Source organism: Rana temporaria, chromosome 13 (assembly GCF_905171775.1).
Source record: "Rana temporaria chromosome 13, aRanTem1.1, whole genome shotgun sequence".
NCBI classification, from domain to species: Eukaryota; Metazoa; Chordata; class Amphibia; order Anura; family Ranidae; genus Rana; species Rana temporaria.
Genome location: NC_053501.1, coordinates 1364262 through 1379981, shown reverse-complemented (window position 1 = coordinate 1379981; position 15720 = coordinate 1364262). Strand labels below are relative to the sequence as shown.

Below are 15720 nucleotides of genomic sequence, written 5' to 3'. Positions count from 1 at the left end.
CCTCCATACTATTACTATAATGTATATACCCCATTGTCCTCTATACTATTACTATAATGTATATACCCCATTGTCCTCCATACTATTACTATAATATATATACCCCATTGTCCTCCATACTATTACTATAATGTATATACCCCATTGTCCTCCATACTATTACTATAATATATATACCCCATTGTCCTCCATACTATTACTATAATGTATATACCCTACTCTCCTCCATACTATTACTAGAATGTATATACCCCACTCTCCTCCATACTATTACTATAATGTATATACCCCATTGTCCTCCATACTATTACTATAATGTATATACCCTACTGTCCTCCATGCTATTACTATAATGTATATACCCTACTGTCCTCCATACTATTACTATAATGTATATACCCCATTGTCCTCCATGCTATTACTATAATGTATATACCCCATTGTCCTCCATACTATTACTATAATGTATATACCCTATTGTCCTCCATACTATTACTATAATGTATATACCCCATTGTCCTCCATACTATTACTATAACGTATATACCCTATTGTCCTCCATACTATTACTATAATGTATATACCCCATTGTCCTCCATACTATTACTATAACGTATATACCCTATTGTCCTCCATACTATTACTATAATGTATATACCCTATTGTCCTCCATACTATTACTATAATGTATATACCCTACTCTCCTCCATACTATTACTATAATGTATATACCCTATTGTCCTCCATACAGAGCTTTTTGCAGGCAGCCCTTAGAAGTGGAAGCACGCGCTGCGGCCGCACAGACACATTTGCATATCAAAATTTGACATGCAGGGAGTAGAGGGAGCACAAATCCAAATGCCGAGATCGCGTGTTCCGATCGGTGCCCCTACTTCCGTCAGCATGTCAGCTTTTGACATGCGATTATGTCCTCGCTTTCATTTCTACGGGCTGCCTGCATGCAGCTCCGAAGTGGATGCACACACACACACACACACACATCTGCCAGCGGCTCTGCATGTAGGACCGCTGTCTAAATGAGCCCTAAAGAGAACACAACCCCCAACAATCACTCACTTGAAGAAAGGTACAATCTTGTTGGCGAGCACTTCTGCTGTGCGGAAGCCTTGAGAGTACAACATGACCTGAGCGATCAGCTGGCGGTCAGGTTTGGTCATGGCCAAGCTGCGGAATAACTTTTTCAAGTTGTCGGGGAGGTTGGATCTTCCGGCGTATCCGGGGTTCATGGTGATGAAGATCGCCATGTCAGGGCTGACCTTCACTTGCTTGCTCAGCAGTTCACATGTGACCGTGAGACCTGAAGAAAAAAAAAAAACTGTCAATACTCCAACATAACAATTCGCTTTACCACCTCAACATTGCAAACAAATATTACCGTATATACTTGAGTATAAGCCGACCCGAATATAAGTTGAGGCACCTAATTTTACTACAAAAAAAATGGGAAAACTTAGACTCGAGTATAAGCCTAGGGTGTCAAAAAAAAAAAAAATAATAATTGGTGCTCCCCGGCCGTAGGTCCCCCAGACAATAAACTTTGCACACTTGTAGAGGAAACAAGGGGGGCTACATGTGTGCCAAGTTCGGGGTACAAAAAAATATGTGCTGAAAAACTCGGCTTGTACTCGAGTATATACGCTACATTTTATATAAATATGGCCCGGATTCACAAAGCACTTACGCCGACGTGTCTTCAGATACGCCGCGTAAGTGCAAATATGCGCCGTCGTATCTGTGCGCCGGATTTAGAAACTAAGATACGCCTGAAAATAGGCTTCATCCGACCGCCGTAACTTGCCTACACCAGCGTAGAGTGGGCGCATATTTACGCTGGACGTATTTGTCGCTCCCATTGATTTTCTATTCACATATGCAAATGAGGGAGATACGCCGATTCACGAACGAACGTCCGACGCAGTGCGCATAAAGTCATACGTCCGGCGTAAAGTTAAGCCCCATAAAGGAGGTGTAACTCAGCAGCATCCATGCAAAGGGCTGCACCAGGGAACACAAACCGACGTATTTTACATTGGACGTGAATATGACTAAGCGTAGGTTACGTTCTCGCCGTAGGCAGTGATCTGACGTATCTTAGGGAGTACTTCCGACGTGATTCTGAGCATGCGCACTGGGATGCGTCCACGGGACGGCGCATGCGCCATTCGTTATACGTATCTGTCTGGCGCTCGGCCCATCATTTGCATGGGGTCACGCCTCGTTTGTTAGCCTCACGCCCACTTCCACCTACGCCGGCTTACGTCTAGGAAACCCAGCACAGTTTTGGGAGCACTGGCTTTGTGAATTCAGTGCTTGCCTCTCTGCGCTGCGTTGGCGTAGCGTAAATGAGATACGCTACGGCGGCATAAATGTGAGCCGCTGTCTGTGAATACGGGCCTATATATTTATATTATTTAACAGTTAATGTTAGGCCAGACAGTGGATTTTTTTCGCTAAACTTTAAGGGGTTGTAAAGGTTCTTTTTTTTTTTAATTAACAAACATGTTAAACTTACCTCCACTCCACTGTGCAGCTCGTTTTGCACAGAGTGGCCCCAATCCTGGTCTTCTGGGGTCCCTCGGTGGCTGTCTCCGCTCCTCTCGGCAAGAGCTAACCCCAGTTCTGGGAAGCTCTCTGCTAAGGGGGTTAGCTTACGGGCGCGCTCCTGTGATACAGTCGGCGGCTATAGCCGCCAAGTGTATCTCTTGGTCCCGCCCCCGGCGTGCCGCGTCATTGATTAGATTGACAGCAGTGGGAGCCAATGGCTGCACTGCCATCAATATCCAATGAAGAGCCGACAACATCCTGAAGACAGATAGAGATAGAGATAGAGATAGAGATAGAGATAGAGATAGAGATAGAGAGAGAGAGAGAGAGAGAGAGAGATGACCAATGGGATGGGGGGGGAAGGGGAGAGAAGTGTTGACCGATGGGGGGGGCGATTTGTCGCGATTAATCGTGCAGCTCTAAATCGTATCCCGTTCATTCAGGTCGGTTTGGATAGGAGGAGTAATGTTGCAGGGCAAAGTAGGAGTCGTCGCACAACAATGGTGCTGTACCGGTGTGATCCCGGCCTCAGGCATGAGCCACCCTAAAGTACACAACCCCCATCCCCCCACACTCACTCCTGTCTCGGTTTGGATTGGCGTGCTCTTTTAGGGCCTCCTGGATGCATTGCACTTGCTGTGAAACAGCGGACAGCATGCGTTCCTCCAATCTGTTGAATTCATCAAAGCAGCCCCATGCTCCGACCTGGCACAAGCCAACAAAGATCCGGCCCATTGCCTACAAAGAACGAACGAGAGAGATTACAGCAAAACAGATCTAATTCACAATTACAGTTCACGTTATAAAAGATGATACTAAATGTACCTGGAAGTCGAAGGTTTCATCGCAGTTGAATACAAGCACGAAGCGCCCAAGCTGGTGTCCGAGGGCCTTGACTGACTCGGTTTTTCCAGTACCGGCAGGACCTGATTACAGGAGAGTTAAAAAGCTGTAGGTTATCCCAGCATTGTACATTGCTACACATCATACGGCACAATAGACTCACCAAAGGGAGACCCCCCAAGCCTGGCCTCCAGAGCCTGGGTCATGGTCAGGTAGCAGCGATCCGTCAGCGGAGTCTGGACCAGTTTGTCCTGCACTCCCAGGTATTCAAACCCGTAATTGAACTTGGCGTTTGCCATCTGAATAGAAAGCTGCTGGAGGACGTCGGTCTGCTTCGGGTCGAAGTAAAAACGCATCTGGCTCAGCCAATCAAAGGACTTGGGGTTGTCCACCTTGTGCTTCATCAGAGATCTGGTGACGTCCCTCTGGTGCACCAGTTCTGTGATCTGTTAAATACGAAGCATATTAATATAGAAAAATCTCAAACAACTGGAGTCACATGATTAGTGTAATAAAAAAGGCCTTACCAGGTGCTCAAGCTTTCTTCTGCGCAAGGGTGGCTGTTCCATCAACACAGAATCCGCCAAGACTGTCAGTGTAGCCTTCACGTTGGTCAGGACACCCTGCATGGGGCCCAAGTCACTCCCTCCGTCATTGGACATGCTGTTGAGAGCGGACTCCACGTTCTCGGACCAGGCAATCTGAGCCGACAGGACCACCAGCTGAGCCTACATGAAAAACGAACAAGGAAACCATTTACAAATGACCTCTGGGGGGGTGGGGGGGGGGGGTGTGTGTTCGGGAGAGAGTCGTTGGGGGGGGGGGGGGGGGAGGCGTTGACCGATGGAGGAGGGGGGGGGGGGGGAAGAGGTATTGAGCAATAAAACATACCAAGAGATAATTCGCATTTTAGTTTATGTTGGGTATCCCCCCCTTTGATCCAGCTCCATCCGGATGCTTTGCATGAGTCAACATGAACATCCACCAGGTTTTATTTATTCACTGGCAGGGAAAGAGTTAACACTAGGGGGCAATCAAGGGGTTGAGTGTTCCCCCGGGGAGAGGTTTCTAACTGTGGGGGGGGGGTGTGGTGACTGCGAGGAAGAGACCGCTGTTCCTGATCACTAGGAATAGCAGATCTTTCTCTCCCCTGACAGAACGGAGATCTGTCCTCTACATTAACAAATCCCCGTTATGGCTCTCTGTGAAGCGATCGTGGGTGACCGGCAGACATGCAGGCACCCACCCCCAAGAGCTCTTAAAAGCGGGCGACGTACAATGATGGCGTTTCGCCCAGGAGATCCAACCTGCCGCAGTACAACTGCGGCGGCTTGTCTTAAAATTGCGTTGCCCCTTTTAATGGCCAAATATCTTCTACAGAATTACTATGGGGGCGTTTTTCACATGGCAGAACTTGGCTATATGCATGCCAGAAAATTGTACGTACCCCACTACTGTGTAAACGTACATTATACACGATTTATATAGCGCCAACAGTTTACGCAGCGTTTTACAATGTAGAGGGGGCACAGCAGAATACAGAAGGTACAGGAGGGCCCGGTTTGTAGAGCTTACATTCTAAAGGGAGGGGGTGGTGGTACAAAAAGGTAATAGCTGCAGAGAATGATTTGATAGGGGTGGCTCGGGGATAGTTTTTAGGTGGGTGTGGGATAGGCTTCCCTGAATAAATGAGTTTTCAGGGATCTCCTAAAAGGTGGACAGGGTAGGGGCTGGTTGGACATACTGGGGCAGGGAGTTCCAGAGGATGGGAGAGGCTCTGAAGAAGTCCTGAAGACTAGCATGGGAGGAGCCAACAAGAGAGCAGGAGGTCCTGGGAGGGGCGGAGGGGACGATTTGGGCGATATCTGCAGATGAGGTTGGTGATGTAGATGGGGGGCGATGTTGTGAATGGCCTTGTATGCTATGGTTAGCATTTTGAATTTTTACTATACTGTAAACTTTATAAAAGTGTATGCACAAGGAAGGCCGAATCCCAATACAAAGCCAAGATCTGGAAGGGGTCTCAAAACTAGCAAGAAGTGAAGGGTAACCGACTCCCAGCAAAGTTAGCAAGACATAAATAAAAAACACACACAGCTCGTGTTATAAGATAAAAATCGATCATGGAGAGCCACGACTTACCTGGTACTTGTCGATCCATTCGATGTAGGTGGCGGAGTCTATGGCTGTGGACTTCCCAAATATCTCCACTTCTGTCACAGATTCTGCCAACAGTTTGGCCAAAGTGACCCTCATCTCTTTCTCCACCAGTGTGAGCCATTCGTTGATCTTCGGGTGTTCGGTGATGGACACCGGAGTCTTGAACATCACCTGTAGAACAGAAATTGTTTAAGGATTGCCGTATTTCAATGATCGACAATTGGATGACGGAGATTTCCATCAAACTTAATGGATCCAGTACTTCTTTGTTCGCGCAAACCAAAATAAAAACTCTAGGTCAACAGGCACACCTCCCACCATCCTTGGACAAACCATCGCCCCAAGCGCTAAAGTCAAAAGCCTTGGCGTAATCTTTGATTCAAACATGACGATGGATGCACAAATAGGATCAGTAGTCAGCGGATCCCAACATCTTCTCCGCCTGCTGCGTAGACTCCTCCCCTTCATCCCGGAAGAGGATACAGCAGTAGTGGTTGGAACAATCATCAATTCCCGACTCGACTACGCAAACTCCCTCTACATAGGACTCCCTAAATACCAGATTTCACGTCTACAAGTCGTCCAGAACTCGGCAGCCAGACTGGTAACGGGAAAAAAAAAACTGGGAATCATTCACCCCGTCCCTGAGGATGCTCCATTGGCTAACCGTAAAGGATCGGGTCTCATTCAAGACCCTCTGCCTCACTCACAAATGTATACCAAGGAAAAGCCCTGCAATACCTATGCCAAAAAAAAAAAAAAAAACACTACAACCCTGGTTGCGCCCATCGGGCCAACGAATCAAAGCCTCCTCTGCATCCCCTAGACCCGCTACAAATCTAAAGGAGAACAAGGGCCAGATCCACAAAAACGGCCGTATATTTAGAGTGGTTTGTAGGGTATTCACAAAGCACTTGCTCCCATATGTGCGCCGGCGTAAGCCCGCGTAATTCAAAGTAGGCTTGGAGTGGGCGTGTTGTATGTTAATCTAGCATGACCCCACGTAATTGACGCTTTTTACTAAAGGCGCATGCGCCGTCCGTGGACGTATTCCAGTGCGCATGAGCGAAATCACGTCGCAAATAGTCAATGCTTCCGACGTGAACGTAACTTACGCAAAGACCTATTCGCGAACGTTTTACGCAAATGACGTAAAATTTGACGCTGTCCCGACGTCCATACTCAACATCGCGTACGCCTCACTATAGCAGGGGTAACTTTACGCCGGTCCGACGCCTTACGCAAACAACGCATTTAGATACGCCGGGCGCACGTACGTTTGTGAATCGGCGTATCTACCTAATTTGCATATTCTATGCGTAAATCTACGGAAGCGCCACCTAGCGGCCAGCGTAAATATGCAACTAAGATACGACGGCGTAAGAGACTTGCGTCAGCCGATCTAAGCAAAAATCCGGCATATCTTGCTTTCTGGATACAGAAAAAAAAGATACGCCGGCGCATCCTAGAAGTTAGGCGGCATATCAATAGATAACGCCGACACAACTTCTTTGCGGATCTGGCCCTAAAGGTTTGCAGTTCAAGGGCCACGGCTGTGGAAAGCGCTACCAACAATCAAGAAAACCATTGCGCCTTCAGGGAAAAAAAAACAAAAAAACTTAAGACCCGCCTCTTCTGAAAGGATCAGGGCGACTCTGGATGCAAAGCGCCTTCAGGCGATTTACTTCGCATTTGCAGCGCTATACAAGTCCTCACTCAATGGCTTCATAAAAGATTCCACGCCCTGCACCTCGTGTTTTACACCTCCATAGATGTGCATTGATCCTGTGGTGTAATTGTGCGACTCATAAAATAGACATTAATCCCATAGTGTCATTGCGTAGAAGCTGGGGGAGGGGGGGGGGGCAGAGGCAGCACACTGATCTTCCCCAGTGACAGTGCAGTATACAACATACCACTGTTTTCATTCATTGATAGAATAAATTGCTTGCTCCGAGTGCCGCTGCGGTAGACTGTGTTGCGGGTACGAGACAGAAAGTCTCGGCTCGCACCGGGTGCGGTATACTGTATACAGAGACACAGCTACGTATGTATACATTATACTGCACATCCAGAGGCCACACAGGTTAATGAGGGACAGTGTTTGTTTGGACCACCTTGTAAAGTTTGTGGAAAGATGGAGTATTCTTTAAAAGAATAGTTATGGCTAAAAACAGGAATTCCCCATTTATCGGCTGCACCGATAGATCAACAATGCAGAAACAAAGCGTAAAGAGTGCCTAGGCACCGATGATTATGCCTAGGCACCGATGATCATGCCTAGGCACCGATGATCGTACCTCCTCTCCTTCCCTGGAAGAGATCCCAAGAACGATGGAGCTATCCTCATTCAGGATGATACTGGAGACTCCGGCAAACATCTTCTTGAAATGTTTTTGCAGCTTGGGAACGTTCTTGCTGTTGCCAATAATTTCAAGGAGATCCTCATCTCCAACAAAGTAGAACCTACAAAGGGCAAAATAAAAACCATGAGGGTCCTCCGGTGTGAAATCCGAGTTTGTTTCAAGCGCCGTTATTTACTCACAGCATCCACTTCATGAGAAAAATACAGCATGTCCGGCCAGTTTTATTTTAGTTTTGATTATACAATAAAATTTGAACACCTAGTTTATGGCTATCCAATATTAAACTCCATCTTTTCTACATGTTACACCCATATTTAGGCACACTTGCCGCCACCCCCTTACCCAGTCAGATTGTGACCACACACAAATTTTTACTGACAGTCTACTGACTGGATTGGCACCAACTGATTGGAGGAAAGCCAATGTAGCACCAATATTTAAAAAGGGCCCAAAATACATCCCTGGGAATTACAAACCAGGTAGCCTAACATCAATAGTATGTAAGCTCTTGGAGGGGTTGATAAGGGACTATATACAAGATTTTAGTAATGAGAACAATATCATTAGCATGGATTCATGCAAGAATCGTTCTTGCCAAACCAAACTAATACCCTTCTATGAGGAGGTGAGTTGCCATTTAAATAAAGGAAGGCCCGTAGACGTGGTGTATCTAGATATTGCAAAAACATTTGACACAGTTCCTCATAAACGTTTACTGTACAAAATAAGGTCTGTTGGCATGGACCATATGGGGAGTACATGACCCATAGGGGAGAGTACATGGACCCATAGGGGAGAGTACATGGACCCATAGGGTGAGTACATGGACCCATAGGGTGAGTACATGGACCCATAGGGTGAGTACATGGACCCATAGGGTGAGTACATGGACCCATAGGGTGAGTACATGGACCCATAGGGTGAGTACATGGACCCATAGGGTGAGTACATGGACCCATAGGGTGAGTACATGGACCCATAGGGTGAGTACATGGACCCATAGGGGGGAGTACATGGACCCATAAGGGAGAGTACATGGACCCATAAGGGAGAGTACATGGACCCATAAGGGAGAGTACATGGACCCATAAGGGAGAGTACATGGACCATAGGGGGGACTACATGGACCATAGGGGGGACTACATGGACCATAGGGGGGACTACATGGACCATAGGGGGGACTACATGGACCATAGGGGGGACTACATGGACCATAGGGGGGACTACATGGACCATAGGGGGGAGTACATGGACCATAGGGGGGGAGTACATGGACCATAGGGGGGGGGGGGGGGGGGAGTACATGGACCATAGGGGGGGGGGGGGGGGGGGAGTACATGGACCATAGGGGGAGTACATGGTTTAAAAAAACAATTGATGGCTTAAAAAAACTATTAGCCAAGCACCTGAACGACCACAACATACAATGTAATACTGACATATAATCACACACATAGGTTGGACTTGATGGACTGTCATTTTTCAACCTCACCTACTATGTAACAGCCAGAAACAAAGCATTACCAGCTCTGCTCAAAAATTACTTACAAACAGCACTTACCGGGGGAATGAGGACCTCTCCCTCTCCAGATACTCTCCCAGTGCCTTCTGGATCTTTCCCAGCAAGTCGGCCAACCTTTCCAAAGATCTCTGCACTCCCTGAATGTTCAGGACATCCATGACCAGGGGCGATTTGGTGACCTTCTTCATGAGGGACAAGAACTCTGTGCTGATACTATGAGACAGAAGGACCTAATCAAAACTCCCAGCAGAATACACACAGAGATCATCCATAGACAAGAAGAGGAGAGGTAGAGACAGATCACGAGGAGAGGAGCGGTAGAGACAGATCACGAGGAGAGGAGCGGTAGAGACAGATCACGAGGAGAGGAGCGGTAGAGACAGATCACGAGGAGAGGAGCGGTAGAGACAGATCACGAGGAGAGGAGCGGTAGAGACAGATCACGAGGAGAGGAGCGATAGAGACAGATCACGAGGAGAGGAGCGGTAGAGACAGATCACGAGGAGAGGAGCGGTAGAGACAGATCACGAGGAGAGGAGCGGTAGAGACAGATCACGAGGAGAGGAGCGGTAGAGACAGATCACGAGGAGAGGAGCGATAGAGACAGATCACGAGGAGAGGAGCGGTAGAGACAGATCACGAGGAGAGGAGCGGTAGAGACAGATCACGAGGAGAGGAGCGGTAGAGACAGATCACGAGGAGAGGAGCGGTAGAGACAGATCACGAGGAGAGGAGCGGTAGACACAGATCAGGAGGAGAGGAGCGGTAAACACAGATCAGGAGGAGAGGTAGGCACAGATCAGGAGGAGAGGTAGGCACAGATCAGGAGGAGAGGAGCGGTAGACACAGATCAGGAGGAGAGGAGCGGTAGACATAGATCAGGAGAAAAGGAGCGGTAGACCTAGACCAGTGCAGTACCTCTGGAATCGCTGAGTTTCCACAGGAAGAAGGTGTTTGATATCTGCGCTGCCGGTAAAGATTCCTTCCAGGTACACCCAGCGCCTCTGCACGTCGATCCAAATATCGAACAAAGCCAAGATTCTGTTCAGCTTGTCTTCCCAGCTCAGAGCATCTTCTTCAAACACCTGATGTGTCCAAAAGACAGAAAAAAAGGAGTCAGTGGAGGAACGGAAACATAAAAAAAATGTACAGAGTTGTTCCAGAAAACAAAGTCCTACCTTGTAGTACGGCGAGAGCTTCATGGCCGAAACGCTGTTGATGTGCTCCTTGACTTTGTTGAAAAGGTCGTCCCAGCCACGGATCAAGCGACATTTATTCTGATAGTTGACCAGATCCAGTTCATAGGCGTTCCAAACTTCACGGATCTAACGGGAAAGAATTATAGATCACAATTCATACCGTAATCATTTGCTGCATTTAAGAAATTGGAGTTTTTTTTTTTTTTTTTTTAACAACTCGCCGACCGGCTCACACAGATACAAGTCGGCAGAAAGTCTGCGATGTCCCGCGATCGTGACACGGAGCTGCAAAACGCTGCCTTCTGACAGGACACCGATTGTCTGCTCCCTGTAATCAAGAGCAGTGAGTGATCGCGATTTCACTCCTGCCAGGCGGAACAGCTCCGGTCACTTGCTGGAGAGAGAATTAGGCCATCTGCTCCCTCCAGCCTGCAGGGGGAGATAGAGATCCGGCAGACTTTCCTTCCTCTCACCTTATCACTCATCACATGACTGGAAAGAGGAATGAGATGCTGCCTTCAGAACTGTGAGTACACGTGGGAGAGGGGGGACACTGGCGCAAGGAGGCTGCCGATTGGGGACACTTAAATTTATGTGGGCCAGTCTGGATGTCCCAGTCCAGCCCTGGTGGGGGGGGGTGGAGGAGGCGCCGGACGTGGCGTAGATATCTGCGGATACTGCGGCAAACAATGCCCGGAGGTGCGAGTAAAATACCTGGTATCTGCTCCCCCCGAAAGGTGCCAAAATGCGACACCAAAGGGGGCGGAAAATCCAATTTTGGGTGGCACTCCGCAGTGGCGTAGCGTGGGGGGTGCGAGGGGGCCCACCGCCCCGGGCGCAAAATTTAGAAAGGCTCTGTCATTAGCGCCAATAACAGATGGGACATAGGAACATGAACATGATCTCACCACTCCAGGCTTTAGTCTCACACAGTGGATCATGTGACCAGACTGGAGCTAGCTGAAAATAGGCAAGTCCATGGGTCAGGGGGGGGGCGCAAATTACTTGCCTCGCCCCAAGTGCCGACAACCCACGCTACGCCACTGGCACTCCGCTTTAATACTAGCTGCATGTGAACACATTTTACAGAGCATTAAATGATGCATTTTCCTTTATTTTTGGGTAAATGTAAAGTACCTGCTTCAAGAACTCCTCCAAAGCCATTTCTCCTTGGGCGACCAACAAGACATCTTTGACAACGGCCTCATTCCTTTGCAAGTCGACATCCCAGATCTGCCCCAGAGTGAGTTCAGACACCACCCAATTCACATGCAGTCTCTTCATCAGCTGCTTCCAATGTCGATCCTTCAAGGCTTCGGACTTCAGCTCGATCACCAGCATGTTCACCTAACAGCAAAAAATTGTCAGTAGAACAACTTCTAAAAAACAATACGAGGCCAACCAAGTCTACTATGACATCACTCTACCTTCATGTAACCCTTCAGCAGCCTTTGGACGAATTCGTAGGATGCATATTGTCTCAGTCGGGCAGGGAAGTTCTTCAATTGGTTCAGCAGCCCGTCCAGGCTTTGACGTAACTGTAAAATGATTAAATATTATCAGTACGCTGATGAATAGACGCCATTGTTCTGTAGGACCGGATTAGGGAAGGTTTTGGTACCTTGCGTGGTTGAACCGACACCCACGGCTGCTCCTTCATCTGGTCAATCTGCTCCCACACTTTGGACAGCTCAGACCAAACACCCTTCAGATCTTGTAATTCTTCCAACGCCACCTGTGGGCCGGACCAAGATACACGGGAATCAGTTCTTTCCGGCGCTATGAAAATCGCTTGTGGTAAACGCTAGAAGTGAATCGCCAACCAAGACCTACCTGAACGCGTTCTTCACTGCCACTGAGAAGTCCGGTATCGGTCAGCTCCAAGGCTTCCTTGGCTTTGGCGCATTTCTCCCGGTCATCTTTCAGCCTGCCAAACTTTCCTTCGTAAATCATGAGCGCCTGGAGGGCGTCTTCTGGACGCAGATTACCCTGAAACATGAATGTACAATAAAGTATAGCAAGTTCATTCATTCTGGACATGAGATGTCCCAAGAAACTCATTTTCTTTACAGTTAAAGCTGAAAACCGGGCAGAAATGTTATTGTATCCTTACACGATCCATCTCATATCCATCCGATCCTTATTTAGTCCCCTTTCCCACTTATACGACTCGTAGCACGATTTTAGATGGCAAAAATCGCATGACAAGTCATTCTCCATGATTTTCAATCACTATCATTTATATTGGCTCGACTAAGTCGTGCCGATTTCAAAGTAGTTCCTGCACTACCTTTTACTGAAGTCGGATTCCGTATTAACAGATCCGACTTTGGCATGCGACTTGTGCATGAAGGGGAACTCCATGACAATTTTTTGGAAAACACACTTGGAAAAAAAGAGCGCGCAGGTCCGCTCCCTGACTCGCGCACGCTCTGAAACGCGTTGGACCTCCTCGGCCCCTGTCCAACTGACGTCACACGCCAGCACACGAGACTCCAGCCCAGCAGCATTCCATCATCATGGACACAGTCGGCTCCCCCCCCGGCTCCAGTAATCTGGTACAGATGACATCTCCCGGTCCTGGCTCCACTGGTCGTCAGCCTAGTTTCACACCAGCTTCCCAGACTTCACCATTGCCATTTATGATGTAAGTGCTGGATACTTTTTATCCCAAATATTAAATACAGAATACTCAGAGGCGCTTTTCTTGTTTAATCTTTTGCATATTTTGAGCTGGCTTCGCTTCTGGAGAGCTGCCCTGAGCAACTGTAACCATCTACACTGGCCATTTATAGCTACCAACAATAGCCTATTGGCACTTTGCTTGGACTGATTGCAAAATGGACTTATGAACCCATGGACTTTTAGACCATATACGCCGCTGTTGTGGTTTTATCCTATCACCAATTAGAATAGAATCTTGCCCTATAATTGATTTGTTTGCGCAGACAACCTGAGCGCTGTAACCCACTGCCGTTAACTCTCTAATGGATCCAGAAGGGAGTAATAGGGCGTATATATTAGATAATTGTTTGGTTGGCTTTTGTTCATCTGTTAATTGTTCGAATTTAGTCTTGGGTCTATATATTAGAGGTAACCATCTTTGTTGCAATATATGTAGAAACCCGCATAAGTGTACACCCAGCCTATAAGGGACGAAATTTCTGGAATTCACCTTTAATTGCTAAAAATTAAAAATCACCACAAAATTCACTTACAGCAACAGGCTTGGTCTTCTCCCAGTCGGTCAGCAGGTCGATGGAACGGCTCTCCACAGCCCGGTCCTCTTGAACAATCTTCATCTGCAGATTGGCCACTTGCTGCTGGATGGCGGAATCCTTTCTCCGCATGATGTCATTGAACGCGCCCCATTCACCCTCAATGTTGTCGATGTAAAGCCAGGAGGAGGGGAACTGGAAGCGCTGCTTCTCCAGCAAACGCTGTCCATTCCTGTACAGCTGTAGGATAAAAAGGAGAAGCAGTGACTATGGAGTCCGGGGGAACAAAGCAGCAAGAAATCAGGAGCTTACAAGAGAATGATGAATATAGGAGGAAGATAAATGGCAGCGTGGATAGGATCTAGCAAGACTTAACCACTTCCGGACTTTTTGACCCCAGATCCGACATTTAAGAGGACCCGTCATGCTTTTTTCTATTACAAGGGATGTTTACATTCCTTGTAATAGGAATAAAAGTCACAATTTAATGTATTTTATTTTTAAAGAACAGTTAAAAAAAAAAAATAAAAAAAAAAAAAAAAAGTAAAAGAAAAAAAAAAAGAAAAATGTTTAAAAACTTGCGTAGCCCTGCCGAGCACGCGTGCAAAACCAAAACGCATACGTGAGCAGCGCCCGCATATGAAAACCATGTTCAAACCACATGTGAGGTATCGCTGTGACCGGTAGAGCGAGAGCAATAATTCTAGCCCTAGACCCCCTCTGTAACTCAAAACATGCAACCTGTAGAACTTAAAAAGTTGCCTATGGAGATTAAGAGTTTGTCGCTGTTCCACGAGCGGGTGCAATTTTTGAAACATGTTGGGTATCAATTTACTCAACATAACAATAACTTTCACAATATAAAAAAAATTGGGCTAACTTTACCGTTGTCTTAATTTAATTCCAAAAAGTATTTTTTCAAAACAAAAAGTGCGCCTGTAAGACCGCTGCGCAAATACGGTGTGACAAAAAGTACAGCAATGACCGCCATTTTATTCTCTATGGTGTTAGAAAAAAAAATTATAATGTGTGGAGGTTTTAAGTAATTTTCTAGCAAAAAAACATTGTTTAAAACACATCTGAAAAAGAGGCTTGGTCCTTAAAGCGGGATTCCACCCGTGAATTTTTTTTTTTCTTCCTTTGAAAGTCAGCAGCTACTAACAGTGTAGCTGCTGACTTTAATAAGGAGACTTACCTGTCCCTACTCGCCCGCGCTGATGGCCCCCCGCGATACCAATTCCTCGATCTGTGCAGGTCCTGCGCCCGTTTCCTACTGCGTGAGTTTAGCACTGACTTGTGAATAAGTGGCTGCTTTCTGGGATTACACACAGTTCCCAGAAAGCAGCGCGCCCCATTTGCTAGAAGAGGACGCTGAAAACGAAAGACTGCGGGTACGGAAGAGGCAGATTACAGAGTTCCGCATAGCAACAGGTATTTCGGGTGAGCATAACAAAAAAAATACAGAGAGAAGGAAGGAAGTTACGAGTCTTCTGCATCACAGTGACTAGCTTCTGTACTGTTTAGGCGCTCATACCGGACTGACTTTAGTTGTACTAACCACCAATTCACGCGTTTCAAGGCAGAAAAAAAAAAAAAAAAAAACCTTCCACTTTGCCTCCAATGACCCCACAATCCACTTACATCAACTTGTTTTTCAAACTGCTTGATCTTGCGTTTCAGAGATTGGACATAAGTGATGAAGGTCACTGCGTCGGACGTGCTGGCGGTATCCACTGAATGTTGCTCCAGCTCTTGACGGGACTGAAATAATAAAAAAATAATAATTGAGAAACGGATTAAAGAAAAAAGTAGAGAGAGAATACAAGAGAACAAGAAGTTTTCCCAAT

The 15720-nt window shown here is 47.0% G+C and overlaps 1 protein-coding gene across 2 annotated transcripts in view; it reads right to left on the bottom strand.

Moving 5' to 3' along the window:
• DYNC1H1 (dynein cytoplasmic 1 heavy chain 1) overlaps positions 1–15720 on the bottom strand; it is a 121050-nt gene that overhangs the window by 84028 nt on the left and 21302 nt on the right. For both annotated transcript variants that reach the window (XM_040332865.1, XM_040332866.1), the window contains exons 15-30: positions 15515–15634; positions 13874–14113; positions 12489–12644; positions 12277–12390; positions 12083–12193; positions 11793–12002; positions 10635–10781; positions 10375–10541; positions 9496–9669; positions 7869–8034; positions 5551–5739; positions 3936–4136; positions 3572–3854; positions 3391–3491; positions 3144–3303; positions 1078–1318 (exon numbers count right to left, since the gene is read on the bottom strand). In XM_040332865.1, coding sequence (XP_040188799.1) covers positions 1078–1318; positions 3144–3303; positions 3391–3491; positions 3572–3854; positions 3936–4136; positions 5551–5739; positions 7869–8034; positions 9496–9669; positions 10375–10541; positions 10635–10781; positions 11793–12002; positions 12083–12193; positions 12277–12390; positions 12489–12644; positions 13874–14113; positions 15515–15634 — 2780 coding nt within the window. The remainder of the gene's footprint in view (positions 1–1077; positions 1319–3143; positions 3304–3390; positions 3492–3571; positions 3855–3935; positions 4137–5550; positions 5740–7868; positions 8035–9495; positions 9670–10374; positions 10542–10634; positions 10782–11792; positions 12003–12082; positions 12194–12276; positions 12391–12488; positions 12645–13873; positions 14114–15514; positions 15635–15720) is intronic.